Source organism: Lupinus angustifolius, chromosome LG01 (assembly GCF_001865875.1).
Source record: "Lupinus angustifolius cultivar Tanjil chromosome LG01, LupAngTanjil_v1.0, whole genome shotgun sequence".
Lineage (NCBI taxonomy): Eukaryota > Viridiplantae > Streptophyta > Magnoliopsida > Fabales > Fabaceae > Lupinus > Lupinus angustifolius.
The window spans coordinates 4,431,868-4,452,532 of NC_032009.1; the positions used below are offsets into that span (position 1 = coordinate 4,431,868).

A 20,665-nucleotide genomic window follows, 5' to 3' on the forward strand; every position below is an offset into this window, starting at 1 on the left:
ATTGCAGAGAAGAATACATGACATCATTTACCTTAGAAAAACATATCCTCTTGTTTGAATAATCTACCACTATTTTAAGCTTGAGCTTCTATGTAATTGCCTTTACTATTTTAAAAGTTTAAGCTTGAGCTTCCAAGTACTTGCCTTTACTATTTTAAAGTTTAAATATCATTTTTTTACTTACATTAATAGGTGAGGCTGGATTTAGTTTATGTATTTTCTTTTTAAGTAATTAATCTTTCACTATAATATCTATATAATGTCAGTATAATAATTTATACACAGTCAGTGTGTTATTTATTATTCATTTATAATATTTTTTTAAGAGTTAATAATAATTAAATATGTATATTGGATGATACAGTAATAATATATAAAACTTATATTTTCTGTGCATACTTTTTTTATTAATTATTATATTATTAGACAATATTGACTTACATCATCCACCTTTAACCGTGGATGAAAATTTTTGAAATAGCCTTAGGGAGGTCATGTCAATGATTCCCCACGATGTCATGTCATCTATTACGTCAGATTTGCAGTTCAACAGTGCATATTTTAGATGTAAAAAAATGATTTCGTACGCTTTCTATTTGACCACAATAATATATTGTCATGATTAACATCGCTTTTACTACGCTGTTATATTGAACATATACAACATCGCATCACACAAAAAACACTATCATATGTACATACAATAGTGCATCGTACACAAAGCGTTGTCATAAATTTCATACATAAACAATGCATAATATGTCAAGCATTATATCTGCGAAGACGATCTAGCTCCTGACCTTGGCAAGGTTTTGATGAAGACACCAACATCACATAAAAGAAAAAATTGAAGAATACTTATGAAGACAAAGCTTCAAGAAATTAGAATCTAAGTCTTTAGGTACTTCTATACTTAGACTCTAAACTATATAGTTAGTAGTAATGCTCAAAAGTATTTTAAAAGAAAATTGATAAACACAAGTATTACTAGATCTAAGTAACAAGTTACGGTGACTAAATAACAGGTTACCAGAACTAAATAACAGGTTACATGAGTGAGAAACGAGTTATACAATAAAAATTGATCAGCGTAATCGATTATACCATGTGGGTAACCGATTACACAATACAGTAAATAATTACCCAGATGGATAGAGCAACTGGGTAATCGATTACACCTTTTGAGTAATCGATTACTGCCTGTGAAAATCAATTACTGAGAGTTGTTACACTAGTTTTCAGATTCAAACTGCACAGTTTTCAACCCAAACGAAATGGTTTCATTCCAAACAAATCCTACATTTTCATAGAAGTATTATGCTTGATTGAAAATTCTATATAAAGGCATTGAAACTCATTTCATACAAACACAATCAATACACAACTCAGATATAATTCATTCATTAAAATCTATAATTTTCTGAAATATTTGTTCTACACTAGGTGCAACTTGTTCATAACTTTCAGAACTTGTTTTTCAAAGTTGCCTTAAGTGTTATTGCAAGTTATTCAAACCTTTTGAGCATTAGTACTAAAGTATACAAAGATTTATTGGATGACAAGAGTTTATAACTTCAAAATCTTGTAAAGGCAATCTATTGCCATAGTTAAACATTTTCTTCATTCAAAGTATTGAATTACTTTCTTTCACAATGATGGGAGAAGAAAATGGATAGTGTCACTTAGAAAGGGTGTTTTCCAAAGAGTGATATAGGTATTAGAGAGTGAGTAAGGTACAAGGAAATCTCGGGGTGAGAAATTGTAATTGCTACTCTTAATATCTAGTGAAGAAATCTCTTGTGCTGCAAGAGTACTGGATGTAGCCTTCGGTGGACAAGAAGGAGAATCAGTATAAAATCCATGTGTACTCTCCTATCATTTATTTCCTTACATTTACTTGATTATTTCTGTATATCTTTTTTTGCTGCTGTTAACTCTTGAATTGTGCAGAAAAATCAGTCATAGTTTTAAACAACTAATTCACCCCCTCCCCTCTTAGTTGTCATCTCAGTCTTACAATATGCATCAAAGCTTCTTTTTTGAGTAAATTATTCTCAAAACTGATCATGTTTCTAAGATGGGCCCAAGATCAATTCTAGAAGAAGGTTCCACCATGAATCGCCTTCCAAGCTTTGTTGGAGAATGTTACAACTTCTAGAAAATCAGAATAAGAATCTTTATAGAATCTCAAGATCTGGATATTTGGAACACAATTGAGGAAGGACCCCATGAACCCTTCACAGTTGTTAATAGTATAAGGGAAGTAAAGCCAAAATCCATGAGGAATGATGAAGATAAGAAAAAAGTGCAATACGACCTTAAAGCCAAAAGCATTCTTACTTCGACTCTAGAAGAAAAAGAATTTTTTAGAGTGTCGAGTTGCAAATCGTCAAAAGAAATTTAGGACACTTTAGAAAGAATGCATGGAAGTAAAGAAGTATCAAGTGTGTTGATTGTCCAAAATGTGATACTCTTGAAACTAAAATTGTTTCATTAAATCAAGAAATGAATATATTCAAGAAAAGTACACATAAGTTGGACAATATTTTAAATACTTAAAAACATATCAATGACTGAAGAGGTCTAGGCTACACAAATAGCCGAAAAACTAATGGTATGATAAAGAGTACTTTTGTGAAAACTAAGAATGATTGCATGCATAATATTTCTAAAGAAAATATTGATCAAGATTCTTTTTACAAGACTAAGCACAAGATGCATAAGCATCAACCCACATGCTTTTATTATAAAAAAATTTGTCATAAGCCTAATGCATGTCATATGAGAATAGTTGGTATTCCAACTGGCCAATACGTTTGGGTTGAGAAAGGTGCTAACCCCACAGGATCCAAATCACATTGGGTACCTAGAAAATCTTTTTAATTTATTTTGCAAGAGTGCTTGAAAGCCATAAGCAAAATGTGTTATCATGATAACGGATGTTCAAAGCATATAGCACGAGGAGATTTAAAATATTTATATTCAAGTAACAAAAGCCTTGTTACCTATGCAATGAACATCCAAAGAAAAATCCTTGGTATAGGTAACGTTGTTATTTTTTAAATCTAAGTGCTTCGTAGGATCGTCTAACAAACTTTCTACTTGAAAAAGTTTTACCAAAGGAAAGGTCGACACTACACTCTTTATTAAGAAAATAAATCATCATACTCTGCTTGTTCAAATATATGTAGATGATATTATTTTTTGTTCTACTAATGAAATTGTGTAGTGATTTTGGAAAAATGATGCAAGGGGAATTTGAAATGTCTATGATGTGGAAGTTAAATTACTTTCGTGGATTACAAATCAAACAACTCAAGGATGGTATTTTTGTAAGTCAATCCAAATGTTGTAGAGACTTGCTAAAAAGATTTGAAATGGATGACTGCAAGCCAATTGCCACACCTATGGGTTCTAGTACATACATTGATATAGATGAAGCTGGAAAATGCATTGATATATCAAAGTATCGATGTATGATTGGTTCCCTGCTGTATTTAACTGCTAGTAGACTTGATATAATATTTAATGTTTGTTTGTGTGCTCGGTATCAATCAAAACCAATAGAATCATATTTAGTTGTTGTCAAAAGAATCATTAAATATCTAAAAGGCACAACTGGCTTTGGATTATGGTATCCAAAAGGAAGTATATGTGATTTGGTTGGATATTCCGATTCGGATTTTGCTGGATGCAAAATTGAGAGAAAAAGTACAAGTGGTACTTGTGATATATTAGGAAATGCATTGTTCTCATGGTCATGCAAGAAACAAGTATGTGTTGTCCTAAGTACTGTTGAGGCAGAACACATAGTTGCAGGTAGTTCTTGTGCCCAAGTGTTGTGGCTTAAACAACAATTACGAGATTATGGCTTATACTTAGGATGAATTCCCCTAAAATGTGACAATACTAGTGCTACAAATCTGACAAAGAATCACGTAATGCATTCTAGAATCAAACACATAGATATAAGACATCACTTCCTTAAGGATCATGTCCAAAAGAAAGATGTATCTGTAGAATTTGTTGATACTCATGACCAACTAGCGGATATATTTACTAAACCTTTGGCAAAATAATATTTCTATAAAATTAGACAAGAATTAGGCATACTTGGTGAAGCTTACATGTCTTAATTGCTTATTCATGATTATATACTTGGAGAATTAGGCATACTTGTTGATACTTAAAAAATTTTAATTTTACTCAAAACGTGAATTAGACATACTTGATGAAGCCTACTTGTCTTAAATGCTTATTCATGATTATATGTTTGCTTCATTGTACTTATATTATGCCTACTTGTACTTAACATTGCATGTGAAAATCAATTAGCAGTTGGAGAGACTTGTTGGGTAATCGATTACATCTATTACGTAATCGATTACTGAGAGTTGTTACACCAGTTTTCATTTTCAAACCACACAACTTTCAACCCAAACGAAATGGTTTATTCCAAACAAATCCTACCTTTTCGTAGAGGTATTATGATTGATTGGAAAGTCTATATAAAGGCATTGAAATTCATTTCATGCTAACAAAATCAATACACAACTCGGATATAATTCATTCATTCAAATCTATAATTTTATGAAATACTTGTTCTACACTTGGTGCAACTTGTTCATAACTTTCAGAACTTGTTTTGCAAAGTTGCCTTAAGTGTTATTGCAAGTTATTCAAAACTTCTTAGCATTAGTACTAAAGTATACAAAGAGTTATTGGATTGTAAGAGTTTATAACTTCAAAATCTTGTAAAGGCAATTCAGTGTCATAGTTAAACGTTTTCTTCATTCCAAGTATTGAATTACTTTATTTCACAATAGTGTGATAAGAAAGGGGATAAACTCACTTGGAAAGGGTGTTTTCCAAAGAGTGATATAGGTATTAGAGAGTGAGTAAGGTACAAGGAAATCTCGGGGTGAGAAATTGTAATTGTTACTCTTAATATCTAGTGAACAAATCTCTTGTGCTCCAAGAGTACTCGATGTAGCCTTCGGTGGACAAGAAGGTGAACTAGTATAAGATCCTTGTGTACTCTATTATCCTTTATTTCCTTACATTTACTTGATTATTTCTGCATATCTTTTTTTGCTGCTATTAACTCTTCAATTATGCAGAAAAACCAGTCATACTTTAAGACAACTAATTGACCCCCCTCCTCTTGGTTATCATCTCAGTCTTACAATATCAAACATGTAACAAGTATGACCAATTCCACCACATTTACCAGATATTTGACAATATAAACATCATTCTAAAAACTCATTTCATAAACTATTGCATCAACTGAACTCCTATAGTTCAAATCCATTAACCCGGAAGATTATATGCAGTAATGAAAATGACGAAGGTGATGGAGACGTAATGGACAAATGTATGAATTTCTTTTCTTACTTAACTGAAAAAAATAAGAAGATAGAAATACATAGTTTATATTCAACATAATAAGAATCAAATTAAAATTTACATAGAAAATATGGATGAAAAAATAATAGCCAAATGCAAGAAAGACATACAGAGATTGTAAGTTTGGTAAATCACCAACAACTCCACCTAGCTTTAACCTTGACATTTCCTATATTATAAAATAAGCAATTAACATAGATGTAAATGTAAGCAACAAGAGTGAATCAAAGAAAAATAAACAAGGTAAAATAAAATAATGATTCACCTTGTACTCAAAAATAGAAACCATAAGCTAATAACTTGTTTGAAGAGAGAAACTAAGAGGAGAAAAAGAGTAAGATAAATAGAATACTAAATAATAAGTATATTATTATGGGTGAGGTTTTGTTTTTAAATCTGCAAAGATTTGCGCTCATTGGCTAAAACAAGCGTTTTTTGAAATAGGACTTTTAATAGTGTTTATTGTAAAAAGCGTTATTCATATGTCACCTTTAACAACGCTTATTTAAGCAAACGATGTTAAATATATTCAAATCAATAACATTTGCTTAAAAAATGTTGTTAAATATCAAAATTCTTTACAATTATTTAGTTGTCATATTATGTTCAACTTTTGATAATGGAATGACAAATGACATAATTTACTTACCAAATATGAGTTTTTGTTGTGTCAAATCACATACCTTAATATTCTATTTGAATAATATTGTCAAAAACATTTTTGGAATATATGACTTTTAATAGTGCTTGTTGTAAAAAAACGTTGGTGATATGTCACCTTTAACAGCACTTATTTAGGCAAGTGTTGTTAAATAGATTCAAATCAACAACGCTTGCTTAACAGAGTGCTATTAAATATCAAAATTATTTAGTTGTCATATTATGTTCAACTTTTGACAATGGAATGACAAATAACATAATTTACTTACCAAATATGAGTTTTTGTTGTGTCAAATCACATACCTTAATATTCTATTTTCATAATATTTGTTGTTGATTTATAATATTTTCTTGTAATAATAAACAATTGCATTTTTTGTATATGAATGACGAAGTTGTGTTATTTATGAAAAACTAGCGTATGAGTTTTTGTTAACAATTTGGATTATTTTTGTGTAATATTTACTCAAGTTATATCTTTTAAAATAAAATTAAATAATTTCATAAATACATATTAAGTAATAATTAAAATTAGCTTTTTTTTAATCATATGACTTTTAATAGCGCTTATTGTTAAAAGCGATGTTGATATGTCACCTTTAATAACGCTTATTTAAGCAATCGCTGTTAAATATACTCAAATCAACAGCGCTTGCTTAAAAAGTGTTGTTGATAATTATACGCAAAATACAATAATACTTCTTGAAGAAAGGGATGTAAAAGCTATATTCACCTATCAAATTTAACAGCGCTTGTTTAAAAAAACATTGTTAATTATCTTCCGTATTATATTTAACAGAGTTGCGCAAGAAAGCGATATTAAAAAACCATTGTTAAATGTGAATTCTAGCGTTGACAATATTGAAATGACCTCCCTAAGACTATTTTAGAGAAAAATGTATGCATTGACAATATATAAGTTTTATATAGTGTTATAAAACTCGGCTCGAACCGGTTTGTAACACCGTGAAAATTCGATATATTTTATTAATTATTTATTTTAAATCAAAATTAATTTTAGAAATTAATCGATAAGGAATTAGGCTAAACCATATCTGAGTGTTAGTTTTTTTTGCGAATTCCTATTTTATGGTAAAATGTCGTAATTTTCGGCCCAAAACGTGTTTTTGAGTTCCGTAGCTTAGAATCAAATTCGGATTGCGTCATTGGCTTCGAAATATTATTTCGAGTCAGGATAGACATCAAGTTTGTCCAAAACGCATTTCTAAATATTTTTCTCTCCGAATTCGGTATTCCGGAATTCTAATCGTAATTTGAAGATTTTATATCCAGCCGAATATTAACAGACAATACTCGGGCATGGTCTCATTGCGAATGTTTTTCGTCAAAAAATTCACCTCATGTTCCCGAGTGAAACTTGCTAGGCAAGCAAGCAAAAATACTCATCTTTTATGCAAATACTCCTAAACCTCTCACTTACCCATCTCACCATTATTATTTGAAAACCCTTGGCTCTTCATTTGATTCTTATTCTTCTTCTTCATTTGGCTCTCAAGAACTTCTAGGTAAACCTCATCCCTTTTGTTCTTAATCTCTTAGAAATCTAATTGTTATTTGTTTACGAAATTTTAGTATGAGGATCATATGCATGTTACGAACGTTTTCAACCGTCGAAATTTTCTATTAATCTTCCTAACACTTGTTGTATCGAATAAATCAAAAATTGTGTTTTTGTGAATCTAGAAATTTTTGTTTTGAAACCATGAAATCTTATTGTTCATGGGGCTGTTTTAGTATTTGAAAATATGCATGTTATTTATGTTGATGAAAGATGATGATTTTGAAATCAAAGAATATTTTAAATCGAAATGTCGTTTCGATCATGAGATCAATCCTTGTAAAACAGTGTTGAAATGATCATGAACCGATAGGAATCGGGAACGAGACTTTCGAGGATAGATGATGGTTCAAGAATATGAATCTTGGACCAGATGGATGAAAGTCTCGGATGTTCTTAGAATGGATTAAAATGATGTCTTTAGCTTAGAGTTAGTAGGAAAATGATTTAACTCGTGAATCGTTGATTAGTTTTCATGTTTAGTTTCAAGGCGTTCGAAGTCGGACGACCTACGCATTCACGAAAAGGAAATCAACCATGCTACAACCCAAGGTGAGAGAGAATACATCGTGGCATAATGGGTCCGAATATGACACCCGGATCACCCAACTACCTCAAAAGTTGGAAGTTATTTCTGTTTTTGTTAGAAACTCGTACTTAACCAAACTCGTACTTAGACTGTATGCCCTTAGGAGAGTAAAAAATATCAAGTCGTGTGGTTGTTATCCATGAAGAAATACCACTCAAGAAACTAAAACGCGTAGGGATCGAAAACAGTGGTGGTATTCGATCTGGTGGCCCAAAAGGTTGAGAGAGTAGTCCTAGCCACTTGTCCAGCCACGCCTGGGTGAGTCGGACATGCTTGGGTAAGCCATACATGCCTGGCCATTGGACTAGCCATGCCTGGGCGACCCAGCCACGCTTGGGCGAGCCAAACACGCCTAGCGACTGGACCAGCCACGCTTGGGTGACCCTGCCACACCTGGGCGACGGCCAGGCAGCATGCTTTTGACTAGTTTTTGGTGGATTTTTAGCTTGAGCGACAGTCCCCTCGCTTGAGGGAGAACCATACAGGAAATTGAGTTTGTTTTGATGAATTGGTCGCTTGAGCGACAACCTCTCGCTTGGGCGAAAGACATACATAAATTGTGATTGTTTTTTATTGAGTTATTGCTTAGGAAATAACCCTAGCTTGGGTTTGAAGTGTATTTACACTTGGGGAAGGCCGTGGCTTAGAGGATTGAGTCTGGTGCCCAAATCGACAAATGTATATTGTCACTTTTGTTCTTGCGCCTTATGCGGGCAAGGATTCCGACGAGGATGTCGTGAGCACGGCTATGCCTAAAAAGGATTACATGATACCACGCAGCGAGGTCGTCTGACCGTAAGACGTTTGGTCATGTGGTCATCTAGGGTAAGTCAACGATGGTTCGTAATGGTAGGGATGTTATTCCTATATTACGTGATAACATAAGATCAGGTCCCATAATAAGCATTCCTTTGGAAGATGTCTTAGAATGGGCCGATCGATATAAAAGAATAATTAAAATATTTAATCGGCTAACTTCGGTTAGTATGCATACTCATTATGAATAACAAAGTAGTGGAGAGGAAATTTATGGGAGACGAACGAGCCCTGTGATGTTAAGAGGGACGGCGATGACGGTGATTTGTCATCAAAGTCTTGAGGAAGGGTCTAGGTGAGACGATTGCCTTGTATTCCTGGATGAGGTATTTTGTTGGATCGGATAGTTCTCACATTGCAAACTAGACGATCTCTGACAACCTCTCTTTGCAATCAGGATCAATGAGAGGGATGCCTAGAAAGTGTTCGATACGACACCATCCTGAAATGGACAGTTCTTCGGAACCGATCGATCATATATCCTTGCGAGGAATTTATTTTTGGTGTGATCAAATCGGCTTGTTATGGGACCTGTACTCTTGGTTATTTCTGAATAGTATATTGGGAGGATATTGGTGTAAGGATGGATGAAATAAGCATAACATTCATACATTTAGATCATGAACATTGATCCTCATGATCTGAGTTATAACATCATTCATCATTGTGCATTATGTCCATGATCTATATTGTGTATATCATACGTGTATGTCTGGATGTGATATTTTGTATATTCCACGCCGTCGATGAATTATATTCATTAGATGTCTTACTCTCGCTTCTTTTCTTTTCGTTCTGCTTGCCTTCGGTTCACGTTCTCGTTCAGATGGACTGTACGGCGAGGATTCGGAGCTACCGATTCTCGATATCCCAGGAGGGGACATGGAGTAGTGATGGATATAGATACACCTAGGCAGACCCATGTGCCTTAGAGCTGGAGATTGTTTGTGATGGCTCTACGATGAGCTTCCCTTCACAGCATGCAGACATTGAGGCTTCTTTCACCTTACCTGCTCGGAGATTTGCACGTACGGCACCATCCATTCAGTCTGTGATTCCTCACGAACCCACTAATGTTGGACCATCTACTAGGAGACGGAGTAGAGACGATGTGCCCAATTCCCCATCGGGGAAGAGAGCTGCTATACAGACGCTTCCCGGTCTTCAGACAGATGCAGGATTGGGAAGAAAGTCACAGGATTCGTCCAACAACCCGGAAGAGGAGCTGAAAGCCGAAAAGGAACATTGTATGGAGTTGGTCTGTATAGAGGACACCATTGAGGTGGTGGACCTCTCTTCTGATTCTGAGACGGAGGAGGACCCTAGTGAGGGTCCTAGCACACCCGCTAACACCAGAGCTAGTCACTAGTGGTCATTTCCATTTCTAGTTGTCCTTAAGGTGGGTATCTGTGTAGGGTATTTTGGATATTTTGAATAAACTAGACTATTGTATATATTTTCAGTTTGGACCAGGATGTATTCCGAAACCATACTATTGTATATATTTTTAGTTTGGACCAGGATGTATTTCGCTTTGCTTTTGTATAAACGTTTTCAGTTGTTTTTCAATAAAGAATTATTTCACGATATATATATTAAGTGACTTGTAGTTACCATTAGGTAACGATCTGTCGTCTTTTCCGCAATTTAGGTTACTTAACGTGATGTCCCGAAAAGGAGTCAAATGTAAATGAAGGAGTTTTACATTAAAAAATTTACCCATTTTTGGGCAATACTGTTGGAGTTATTTTCGGGGAGTTACACAGTTCATTCGTGAATTGAGCATCTGACCAGTCTGAGCCTCTCATCTAACCAGTTTTGCATCAAAATCGAATTGACTCGATTCAACACAATTGTTTTAAACCTAAAATCGATGGCTCAAATGGTTGGACTACAGTTAATCAAAAAATATTTGTTTAAAAACAACTAAAACAACATCGTTTTGAGATGAAAAAAATGAAATACATTTAACTTATATTTGTCATATGTTAATTTATGTTATTGCAAAAATATGTTGTTTAAAATTAAATTTTAAACTTAGGTACACTTCTACTGCAATTAAAGCATAATATATATGTTGTTTAATGATTGTTTTCAATTTATTTGTGATACCATAGCAGTGAAATATTATTTTTTGGTTATTTAATTAGGTATGATAATGTTTTTAAATTTGGAATATAGAGTTATTAAATAATGTTAGCTAATATTACGAATTTTAGATTTGTTAATATAAATCGAGTCAATTGGTTCAACCATTGATCCACTGATCCAACCAATAACTCATTGACTCAGTGCTTTGACTGGGTCATTGACATATCCGAGTTTAATAAACGTAGTTTTATACATTACCACTACATCAACTATCATTTATTTTTAAGCACTCTTCAAAAAATAATTTAAATAAATGGTAGATGATATAGTTATTATGTATAAATATTTACACTAACAATTATCTTACATTATATTTATATTATTTTAAAAATTAAATCTATCATTATCATCGTTAACAACAAATTTTATATTAGGTATCAAAACGTTAGTAGATAGTAAAAAATGTATATTAAAACGTTAGTAGATACTAAAAAAAAAAAATTTCCTTAAGAATCTGGGAGAGAAAATCTTGATTCCCTCCTCAAGCCATGAAGTATCTTTCAACTTTGAATGTATATTAGATGTACCTAAACTAGTTGGAATTAAAATGCGAAAGGGTGAAAGGCTAAAAGTCCATATGGTCTCTGACCTGGTCAATCAATGGCAAAACTGAAATTAATCAGCAATAGAAGCATAACATAATTTCACATATTTTTTTGGAGAATAAAAAATTCAATTTTTAAAGGGACACCAAATTCCACAATGAGGAGGTCAATCATAAAAGAAATGAAAGATAAATGAGATGAATAAGATAGAATATCCAAATCCAGAAGCATGATACCTACCTTGTTAATAACCCAAAAAAATAAAGGGTGTATGTTTTTCCACACATTGGTGTAATCTAATTAAAGCATATTGACTAAGATCCAACCTTCACCAATCTTTCGGGTGGCTCTTAGAAATTAAGAATTTTCCCTACAATTTCACTCATATATAGTAGAGGTAGTATAATTGCTTTAAGAATTATTTGCACTAAGGCCCCCAAGTGAAAATGCCAAACTAAGAGGGGGTGGATTAGTTTTTTGATTTTTCTATCATTTTGCAAACTACAAGAGATTTTGTTGGAACTTACTTTGCTGGAAGCTATTAATAGGAACTCTTGGGTGTGAAATGTAAAAAACTCCCAAGCTCTATATAAAAGAATTTTGAAAAAAAAAACTCTCAAGTCCCACATAGGAGAGATGAGAAACTTTTAAAAATCTCATGTTATAAATAGAAGCATCCTCCCTTCATATTTTCTTGTCCAATTTGAATGCGATTTCACTCAACTTCTTCTTTCTCCCTCATAATTTTTGGTCAATGCATTTTTGGAAAACTTCTCTCCTTTCTTTCTGTGACACTAAGAATTGACACACATAGCCAAATTGTGGGAATTTCGAGAACTGACAGTGGTAGTCAGGTTGTGGGAAAATAGAATTGGCACGGGTAGCCATACTGTGAATATTTTGAGAATTGGCACTAGTAGCCAGATTGTGAGTCTTTCGAGAAGTGGCAGTGGTAACCATATTGTGGTGGGTGTATTCGAGATTGGTTCTTATAGTGCATTAAGAATTTGATAACATGTAATTGGGTTGCTCTATCTTGGGGACGGCGTGATTGATAGTCTGCTTGCATATTTTGGGTAGTATCATGAAACGTCTTAAAGAGAGCAACATGGTCGTGACTCAACCATTAAGTATGATTTTGGGTCATTTAGAATTGTGCAAGTTATGATAACAACAATTTTAAGACGTTCCGAACTGCAATAACATTCGTAGATACTATTACTAGACCAAACAATTTTGACCTTAATAAACCATTTTGGTTTGATGGGACTAACTTCGAACGGTGGCACCATAAGATGAAATTTTTCCTCATTATGAGAAAAGTTGCACATGTTCTGAAATCTGATGTCCTAGTTTTGTAGGAAAAGCTAGAAAAAAATAGGAAATGGATAATCTAGCTATTGATATAGCTCTTTGGAATGAAAAACATTACTTTTGTAAGAATTTCATTATGAATGAGTTATCAGATGATCTTTATGATTACTACAGTCCATACAAGTCTGCCAAATTAATTTGGCATGCACTTGAAAAGAAATATGATATTGAGGAAGCTAAGACTAAAAAGTATGATGTTAGCTGTTATCTCAAGTATTAGATGACTGATGATAAATTAGTAGAGTCTCAGTCCAATGAGATATAGAGAACTGTTCATGAAATCATTTATGAAGGTATGCCCCTAGAGAATTAAACTCGTAATTAGAGCCTATGGATTTGTATTCATTGGGTATAATGTAAATAACGATGCATATAGGTTTCATAACCTTAACGCAAAAGTGATCATTGAGTCTAACGATGCTGACTTCAATAAAAAGAAATTCCTTTTAAATTGAGGAACAATGGGGGCACTTCAACTAGTCATATACTTATGAATAGAGTAAGATAAAAATGAAAGATTGGAAATAGAAAGAGTAATGAAGTACCTTAAGAAAACAATAAACCTTGGATTACATTACTGAAGGTTTCCACCTATCCTAGAAGGATTCAATGATGTTGATTGGAACACTCTTTCATATGATTCCAAAACACCTAATGGCTATATATTTAGCATAGCTGATGGAGCTGTTTCTTGGAAGTCAAAGAAACAGGCTATTTTGGCTCAATCCACTTTGGAAGCTAAGATAATAGCACTAGCAACAGCTAGTGAAGAACCAAGTTAGCTGAGAAGCTTGCATGCAGAGATTCCCATATGAGAAAATTGATACCAACTGTGTTGATCCATTTTGATAGTACCACAACTATTGCAAAGATTGAGAACCACTTTTATAATGGTAAGAAATGAGAAATATGTTGTAAGCTTAGCACCATTAGATAGTCACTCTCTATAGGAGTTGTTAGAGTGGATCATGTACGCACTGAGAATAACATAGTTAATCTATTGATGACAGGACTAGCTAGAGATAAAATCCATAATTCTTCTAAGAGTATGGAATATTTCTCTTATAACGAAGATCACTCATGATGGTAACCCGACTTAACAGACTGGAAAACCTAAGAAATAGGTTCTGTGGGTAATAACAAGTTGTGAAGTGATATGAGAATGAACATGCTATAAAATTATGAGAAGTGTGATTCCTGCAATATGTGTAAGGATGAACATGCTATACTCCAATTTGAATGGAGTACCTATACTACAACAGTGCTCTTGATAGACTCACCTATGTGAATGTGGAAGTGGGGGCCACTTCATATGAAATTTAGGGCCATAAATTTCTAGAGCGTTCATTATACTAGGATAAACGTGCATGTCCTTTAACACATGAGCTTTACATAATACAACTTTGAAAATGTTGTGTATGGTTTGATGCAGGAGATAGAGTTAAAAAATATGAGTTACTCTAGTAAAATATAGATCTTATTCACTATGCAAAGGTTCAAGTCACATGACACATTTGTTTACGTATAATCTTATTGATGCCACATAAATTCTCAGAAATCATTTTTTAATCTCAAGTGGGGATTGTTGGAACTTGCTTCGTTGGAAGCTATTAGTGGGAACTCTTAGGTGTGAAATGTACAAAACTCCCAAGCCCCACATAGAACAATTTTGAAAAAAAAAACAAACTCCCTAGTCCCACATAGGAGAGATGCAGAACTTGAAAAAAATATCATGTTATAATTAGAAGTCTCATTCCTTCATATTTTATTGTCCTAAGTTGAGTACGATTTCACTCAACTTCTTCTTTCTCCCTCATAATATTATGCCTATGTATTTCCAACAAACTTCTTCTGCTTTCTTTTTGTGACACTAAAAATTGGCGCAGGTAGCCAAATTGTGGAAATTTCGAGAACTTACACTAGTAGTCAGATTGTGGGAAAATAGAATTGGCACGGGTAGCCATACTGTGAGATTTCGAGAATTGGCACTAATATCCATATTGTGGGTATTTCGAGAATTGACACTAGTAGCTATATTGTGGTGGGCGTATTTGAGATTGGTTCATATAGTGCAGTAAGAAATTGATAACAGATATTTGGGCAGTTTATCTTAGGGATAGTGTGGTTGATAGTCTGCTTGCACATTTTAGCTAGTGTCAGGAAATGTCTTAAAGAGATCGACCTAGTCGTTATTTAACTAGTAAGTATTGTTCATGCCATTTAGAATTGTTGCAAGTTACGGTAACAATAGATTTCACTATGATGAATGTCAATCTTTACAAAACTCACTGAAGACTATGTCTCGAATTACACTCACCAAAACTCACTAATTTAAAAACACCCCACTTCTAAATTTTCACTCTATGGTGAATTTACAAAAAAAAATGGTAATGAAGAACTTATATCTAATGCTAAGGAATGATACAAATTTGAATTGCTAAAACTCACAATCCTTATATGTCAAACACTCTAAATAATACACAAATGCTCCAGTTTTTTCAATGAGAAAATGTAAGTTTAGAAACTTGGTTCAAAAATACTTTAACAACTTTTCAGAAAATCAGAAAATTGTTAAGTTGTTGCACAAAGTGTATAGAAAGTTGTAGTAATTGTTGTGTGATTAAACGTGTATGAATTTGAATGTCTAGTTCCTTTAAATTGGCTTCCAACCAGCCATCATATCCATTCCAAAAGGTAGGAGGCGATTGAAGTGACATCCATTCATTTTGGGAGAAGTTGTTTCAGTTTGCATATGAAAATGACTCTAACATTATGCAAAAGATACATAGATAAAGATTAATTTTGATTGTTTGATTATGCAAAATTAGAGGGTGAGCTAAGCGCAGCGGTAAGGTTATTGCTTAGTGGTCATTAGATCACGAGTTCAAATGATGGAAACAGTCATTCTATTTGTAGAGATAGAACTGCGTACATTTACCCTCACCATAGCTCACTAAGCAAAAGGCTTATGCACTTGGTCAATTGTTATGCAAAATTCATTGCATTATTGAGTAATTGAGTTGCCATATATTAAAGGAAATAACCTCTCAAATAGATGTTATAAAATAAAAAATGAATTAATAAAGGCGAATATATAGACAAAACCAATTTTTTTTTATAAATTATCAACATCATAGAGATCATTGGGGCTGAGGGGCATCTCCCACCCCCTCTTGTACTAACAGACGTACAATGTTTAGTTTTCTTTTAATTCAATTGCAATATTATTTTCGAAAGGATTTTGCTATAATAAATCTTTCATCGAGTTCTGAAGTGTTTAGACCATCAACAAAGAAAGTTTGTATGTGCTAAATATGCCCCTCGAATTTTAACAAGCCATTTTGTAATTGATCTTATATGAATCAATAGACTCAATCCTCAATGATATTACATTTTTTGTCCCTAGATTGAAATAAAATAGTCGGCAAGTCAAACATTATAGAGTTATTGGTTTCCCGAAGTATGCTTACTCGTCTACGTATAAATCCAAGATCAAATTACTATTTTATTGAGATGTCGGTCTATCATGTCATACAATTATCATGTGATCTTAGAATGAATGTTACTTAATCATTTAATTTCAGCCTGTACATCATAACAATTGGGAGTGAATCCTCTTAGATGCTCTCCGTCGAAAACCATATTTATTTGCTTCCTAGTCTCTAAGTATGTGTATAGAACTTGATGTAGATATATATTTTTTATGAAGAAGTTCATATATTCAACATGATAAATGCAAATAAAATTATATCACCATGGTATATAAATTCTCACATCATTGTTTCATGACTAGTTCAATTGTTGGAGGTGTTAAAGTAATAGAAACTCCATAATTCCGTTGCAGGTCTCCCTGCCACCCTGACAAATATCAAGGTTCCTCATGTTAATATCTCATCCATTTGTCAATAATAATAAAAAAAATTCAATTTTGTAAATACTTGATGTCCTAAAAAGATAATACATTATGGAAAGGTTGTGAGCAAAATTTATATATTTTACTTAAGTTAAGCCTAGTATTGAAAATGAAAAGGGTTGAAATTTAGTCTTTCTCATGTTTATGGCATTCTGTTAGTTAACATAATTGGCTCGTATCCAAGTAGTTGACACTTAAAAGTATCAAGTGAATATGATAAGAATAAGAACACGTTCAACTCCAGCATCTCTTAAAGGTAAATAGAATAGAGTGAATCAAAAATGGCATATGAAAAGTAGAATTTTAAGCATAGTTATATAGTTCCCCCTTCTAATCTAGTACTATATACCACATATTGGATTCCTCATAAAAGAATCTTGGAATAATAATATTAAAACTAAGGAACCTTAAACTAGAACCAGTTTTACATGGCACAGAAGGTAGAACTATGGTTTTAAGATAATCAAACAATGTATAAGAAGCAATTCACATTGGCAGAGAGAGATCAAGGGGAAAAGTGTTGTATACCCATCATCATATCATATCCACGGTTTTGAAGCTCACGATACTCTTGACATAAGGCACAATACTCGCAGCAACAATGAACACAATAATCATTACAAGGGGACTCCTCCAACCTGTACTGATTCCTCAATTTTTGGCGATACAAGCCAGCGTAAATGCATGCATGACAAGTGGTAGCAGCTAAAATCGCATATATAGCAGTACTAGCTATTCTAGCTGCAAATCACAATTTAATTAACACATAATAATATTAAATTCAATAATAATAACATATTGTTTATCTTGTGACATGTAGATCAAGATATAAATTCTGAAAATAATTATTTTCCTGTGAGAATAAAGTTGTACATATACACCCTTCCTAAATAATATTAGGTAGGTAGTGGGCCTCCCTTCTCTGATATTATATACATATCATGCTAGTATCACCAGATATTCTAACTAAGATGATTGATTTTGTTATTTTCAAAATTCTCCGCAGAAGGTAAGTTTAAAATTAATGATATAGAGCTCTAATAATTTTAACATTCTATAATCGAAAATTTACAAAATATGTCTTGATCCGTGTTTGTGCATACGAAATACTCCTACTATGATTGAAATAGTTATATTCATAATTCTCCATTAGAACTTAGAAGCAGGTAAGTTTAACATTAATCGTGATTTTTGTCTTACGCATTGTTCCCTCGTCAATAATCTCGGCTATTTGGCCGAAGGTGACACACGGAAAGCAACAAGTTAAACAACCTGCAACAATAAGAGGTTTTTTTTGTTGTCACCAAACCGAAAGATTATAGCCTTTAAACAAACAGGTTTTGAAAAGTAAAGGAATTCAGTTTGTTTTCCAACAATCATAATTAGATTTTAATCATTGTGTGGTGTTGTGTTGATAGTGTAAAGGTTTTTTCTTTTACTTTGTCAATTAAAAACGAAGAGAGGAAATAAATGAAACATAAGTTATAGGAGGAGATTAAGGTTGAGAATGGCACACAGTTTTTGCGGTCGGAGCAGCAGTCAAATAGGCCAGTTGACCAAGGGACTAATGCTTGAGATGTTGCATATTGGGCACCAGGGGCTATAGGTCGGTTACCATATGGTGCTGGCTGTGCATCAGAATATTCTTCATTAGCATGTGATTTTGGTGATGGATGCATATTCAACTGTGTGTATAGATGATAGATAGAAAGTTTGGAATTTGGATACTGTGTTTGTGTTTTGTGTGGTTTCTAAATATTTTATAGAACCAGAGAATGGAATGTAAGTGTTAGCCGCCACGTAAGGAACTTGAATATGAAGACAAGGTCAACTCTAGGAAAGAATAAAGATCTTTTGTCCTAAACTATATCTCATCTTAGGTTAATGATAGAATCGATTAAAATTTTATTATTATCATTATTTTTATTTCATTATTATTAGTCTAGAATAAAATATAAGACCAGATCTAAGATAAAGATAAGAAGACTTTGTCATTTGCTACTTGTTTTCCATAGGCAAATTTATAAATTTAGTATACTTTGACTATAATATTATCAAAGTAGTGTACATTTTATACTTATTACATGTGTAGTGTACATTTTGATAAATCGGCAACACAATCCACGATTTCAATTTTTTTCCTACACCCATGTAACTCATCAACCGCATACACGTTTTATTATTTAAATGATTTCCATAGAAATTGCAGTAGGCAATTTTGCCTTTTTCATTTTTATTTTTTAGAAACAAAGTCATCAACCCTATAAAGTTTTTGGGGTTTTATTTTTTTTATTCATGTAACTCGTCATCTACATAGGAGTTTTTGGTTTTAAAATTTATAAAACCAAAATCGTTAATCCTGCAGGAGTTTCTTGTTTAAATTTTTTTTAGGACAAATTGTAATGTTATTTTATTGGAACAAAAAAATTACAATATTAAAATTTTAATACATTAAATCCTAGTAAACTTTAATGGCGTCTATGTGATGAAGACTTACATGGAGGTGGTTTTCTCCATCTTGTCGGTTGAACTCTTAATTGTTGTTCACTTCGTTGCGGGATTCTCCCTCTACCACGTGATGAGGATGAGGAGGAGCCACAATTGGCGACACGTGGTAGAGGGAGAATCCCACAACGAAGTGAACAACAATTAAGAGTTCAACCGACAAGAAGGAGAAAACCACCTCCATGTGGGACTTCATCACATAGACGTCATTAAGGTTTACTGGGAATATATTAGAATTTTAATATTGTAATTTTTTTGTTCCAATAAAATAACATTACAATTTTTCCTAAAAAAAATTTAAACAAGAAACTCCTATAGGATTAACGATTTTGGTTCTATAAATGTTAAAACCAAAAACTCCTATGCAGATGATGAGTTACATGTAATGAATAAAAAAAATAAAACCCCAAAAACTCCTATAGGGTTGACGACTTTGTTTCTAAAAATTAAAAAATGAAAAAGGCAAAATCGCCTACTGCATCAACGATTTTTATGGAAATCATTTAAATAATAAAACGTATATGCGGTTGACGAGTTACGTGGGCGTAGGAAAAAAAAATTGAAATCGTGGATTGTGTTGCCGATTTATTAACAAGTACACTACCCATGTAATAAGTATAAAATGTACACAAATTTAGTAATATTATAGTCAAAGTATACTACATCTATACATTTGCCGTTTTCCATATAATATCACCAACATCGATTAATCCAACACTTTACTTGTACAACTCGAAGTATTTAGTTATTATATTTTAGACAATATTGATTTACATAATGATATTTAACTATGAATGAAAAATGTTGACTTAGCCTTATCACTACCAAAAAAAAAGGCAATGCCCACACTTGGGTAACCACGTCTCTCTAAAACGTAGCAAACATTCAAATTCTTTTAATTTGACACTATACTATTCTTTTAATTGAATATCAGGTTTGGGTTATTGGGTTAAAGACTGAGATAAATAACGCGTCTCTCATTTCTTCTTCTACTCTCTATCTCTTTCAAATCTCTACTCACACTCTCTCTCTCTCTCATTTCACTGCTCGCTCTCTCACACGCTTCTTCCCCATCAACGTCTTCTTCTCCATCAACGTCTTCTTCTCTTTGCCACCGTGCAGTT

At 33.0% G+C, this 20,665-nt stretch overlaps 1 protein-coding gene across 1 annotated transcript; it reads right to left on the reverse strand.

Annotated features, from left to right (window-relative positions):
- Window positions 16,786-18,739, reverse strand: LOC109348102 (cell number regulator 1-like). Its single transcript, XM_019588333.1, has 4 exons — window positions 18,553-18,739; window positions 18,237-18,308; window positions 17,565-17,777; window positions 16,786-16,981 (listed from the first exon to the last, which is right to left on the reverse strand). Exons 1-4 carry the CDS (start codon window positions 18,713-18,715, stop codon window positions 16,899-16,901), a joined length of 531 nt encoding a protein of 176 aa, XP_019443878.1. The 5' UTR covers window positions 18,716-18,739; the 3' UTR covers window positions 16,786-16,898.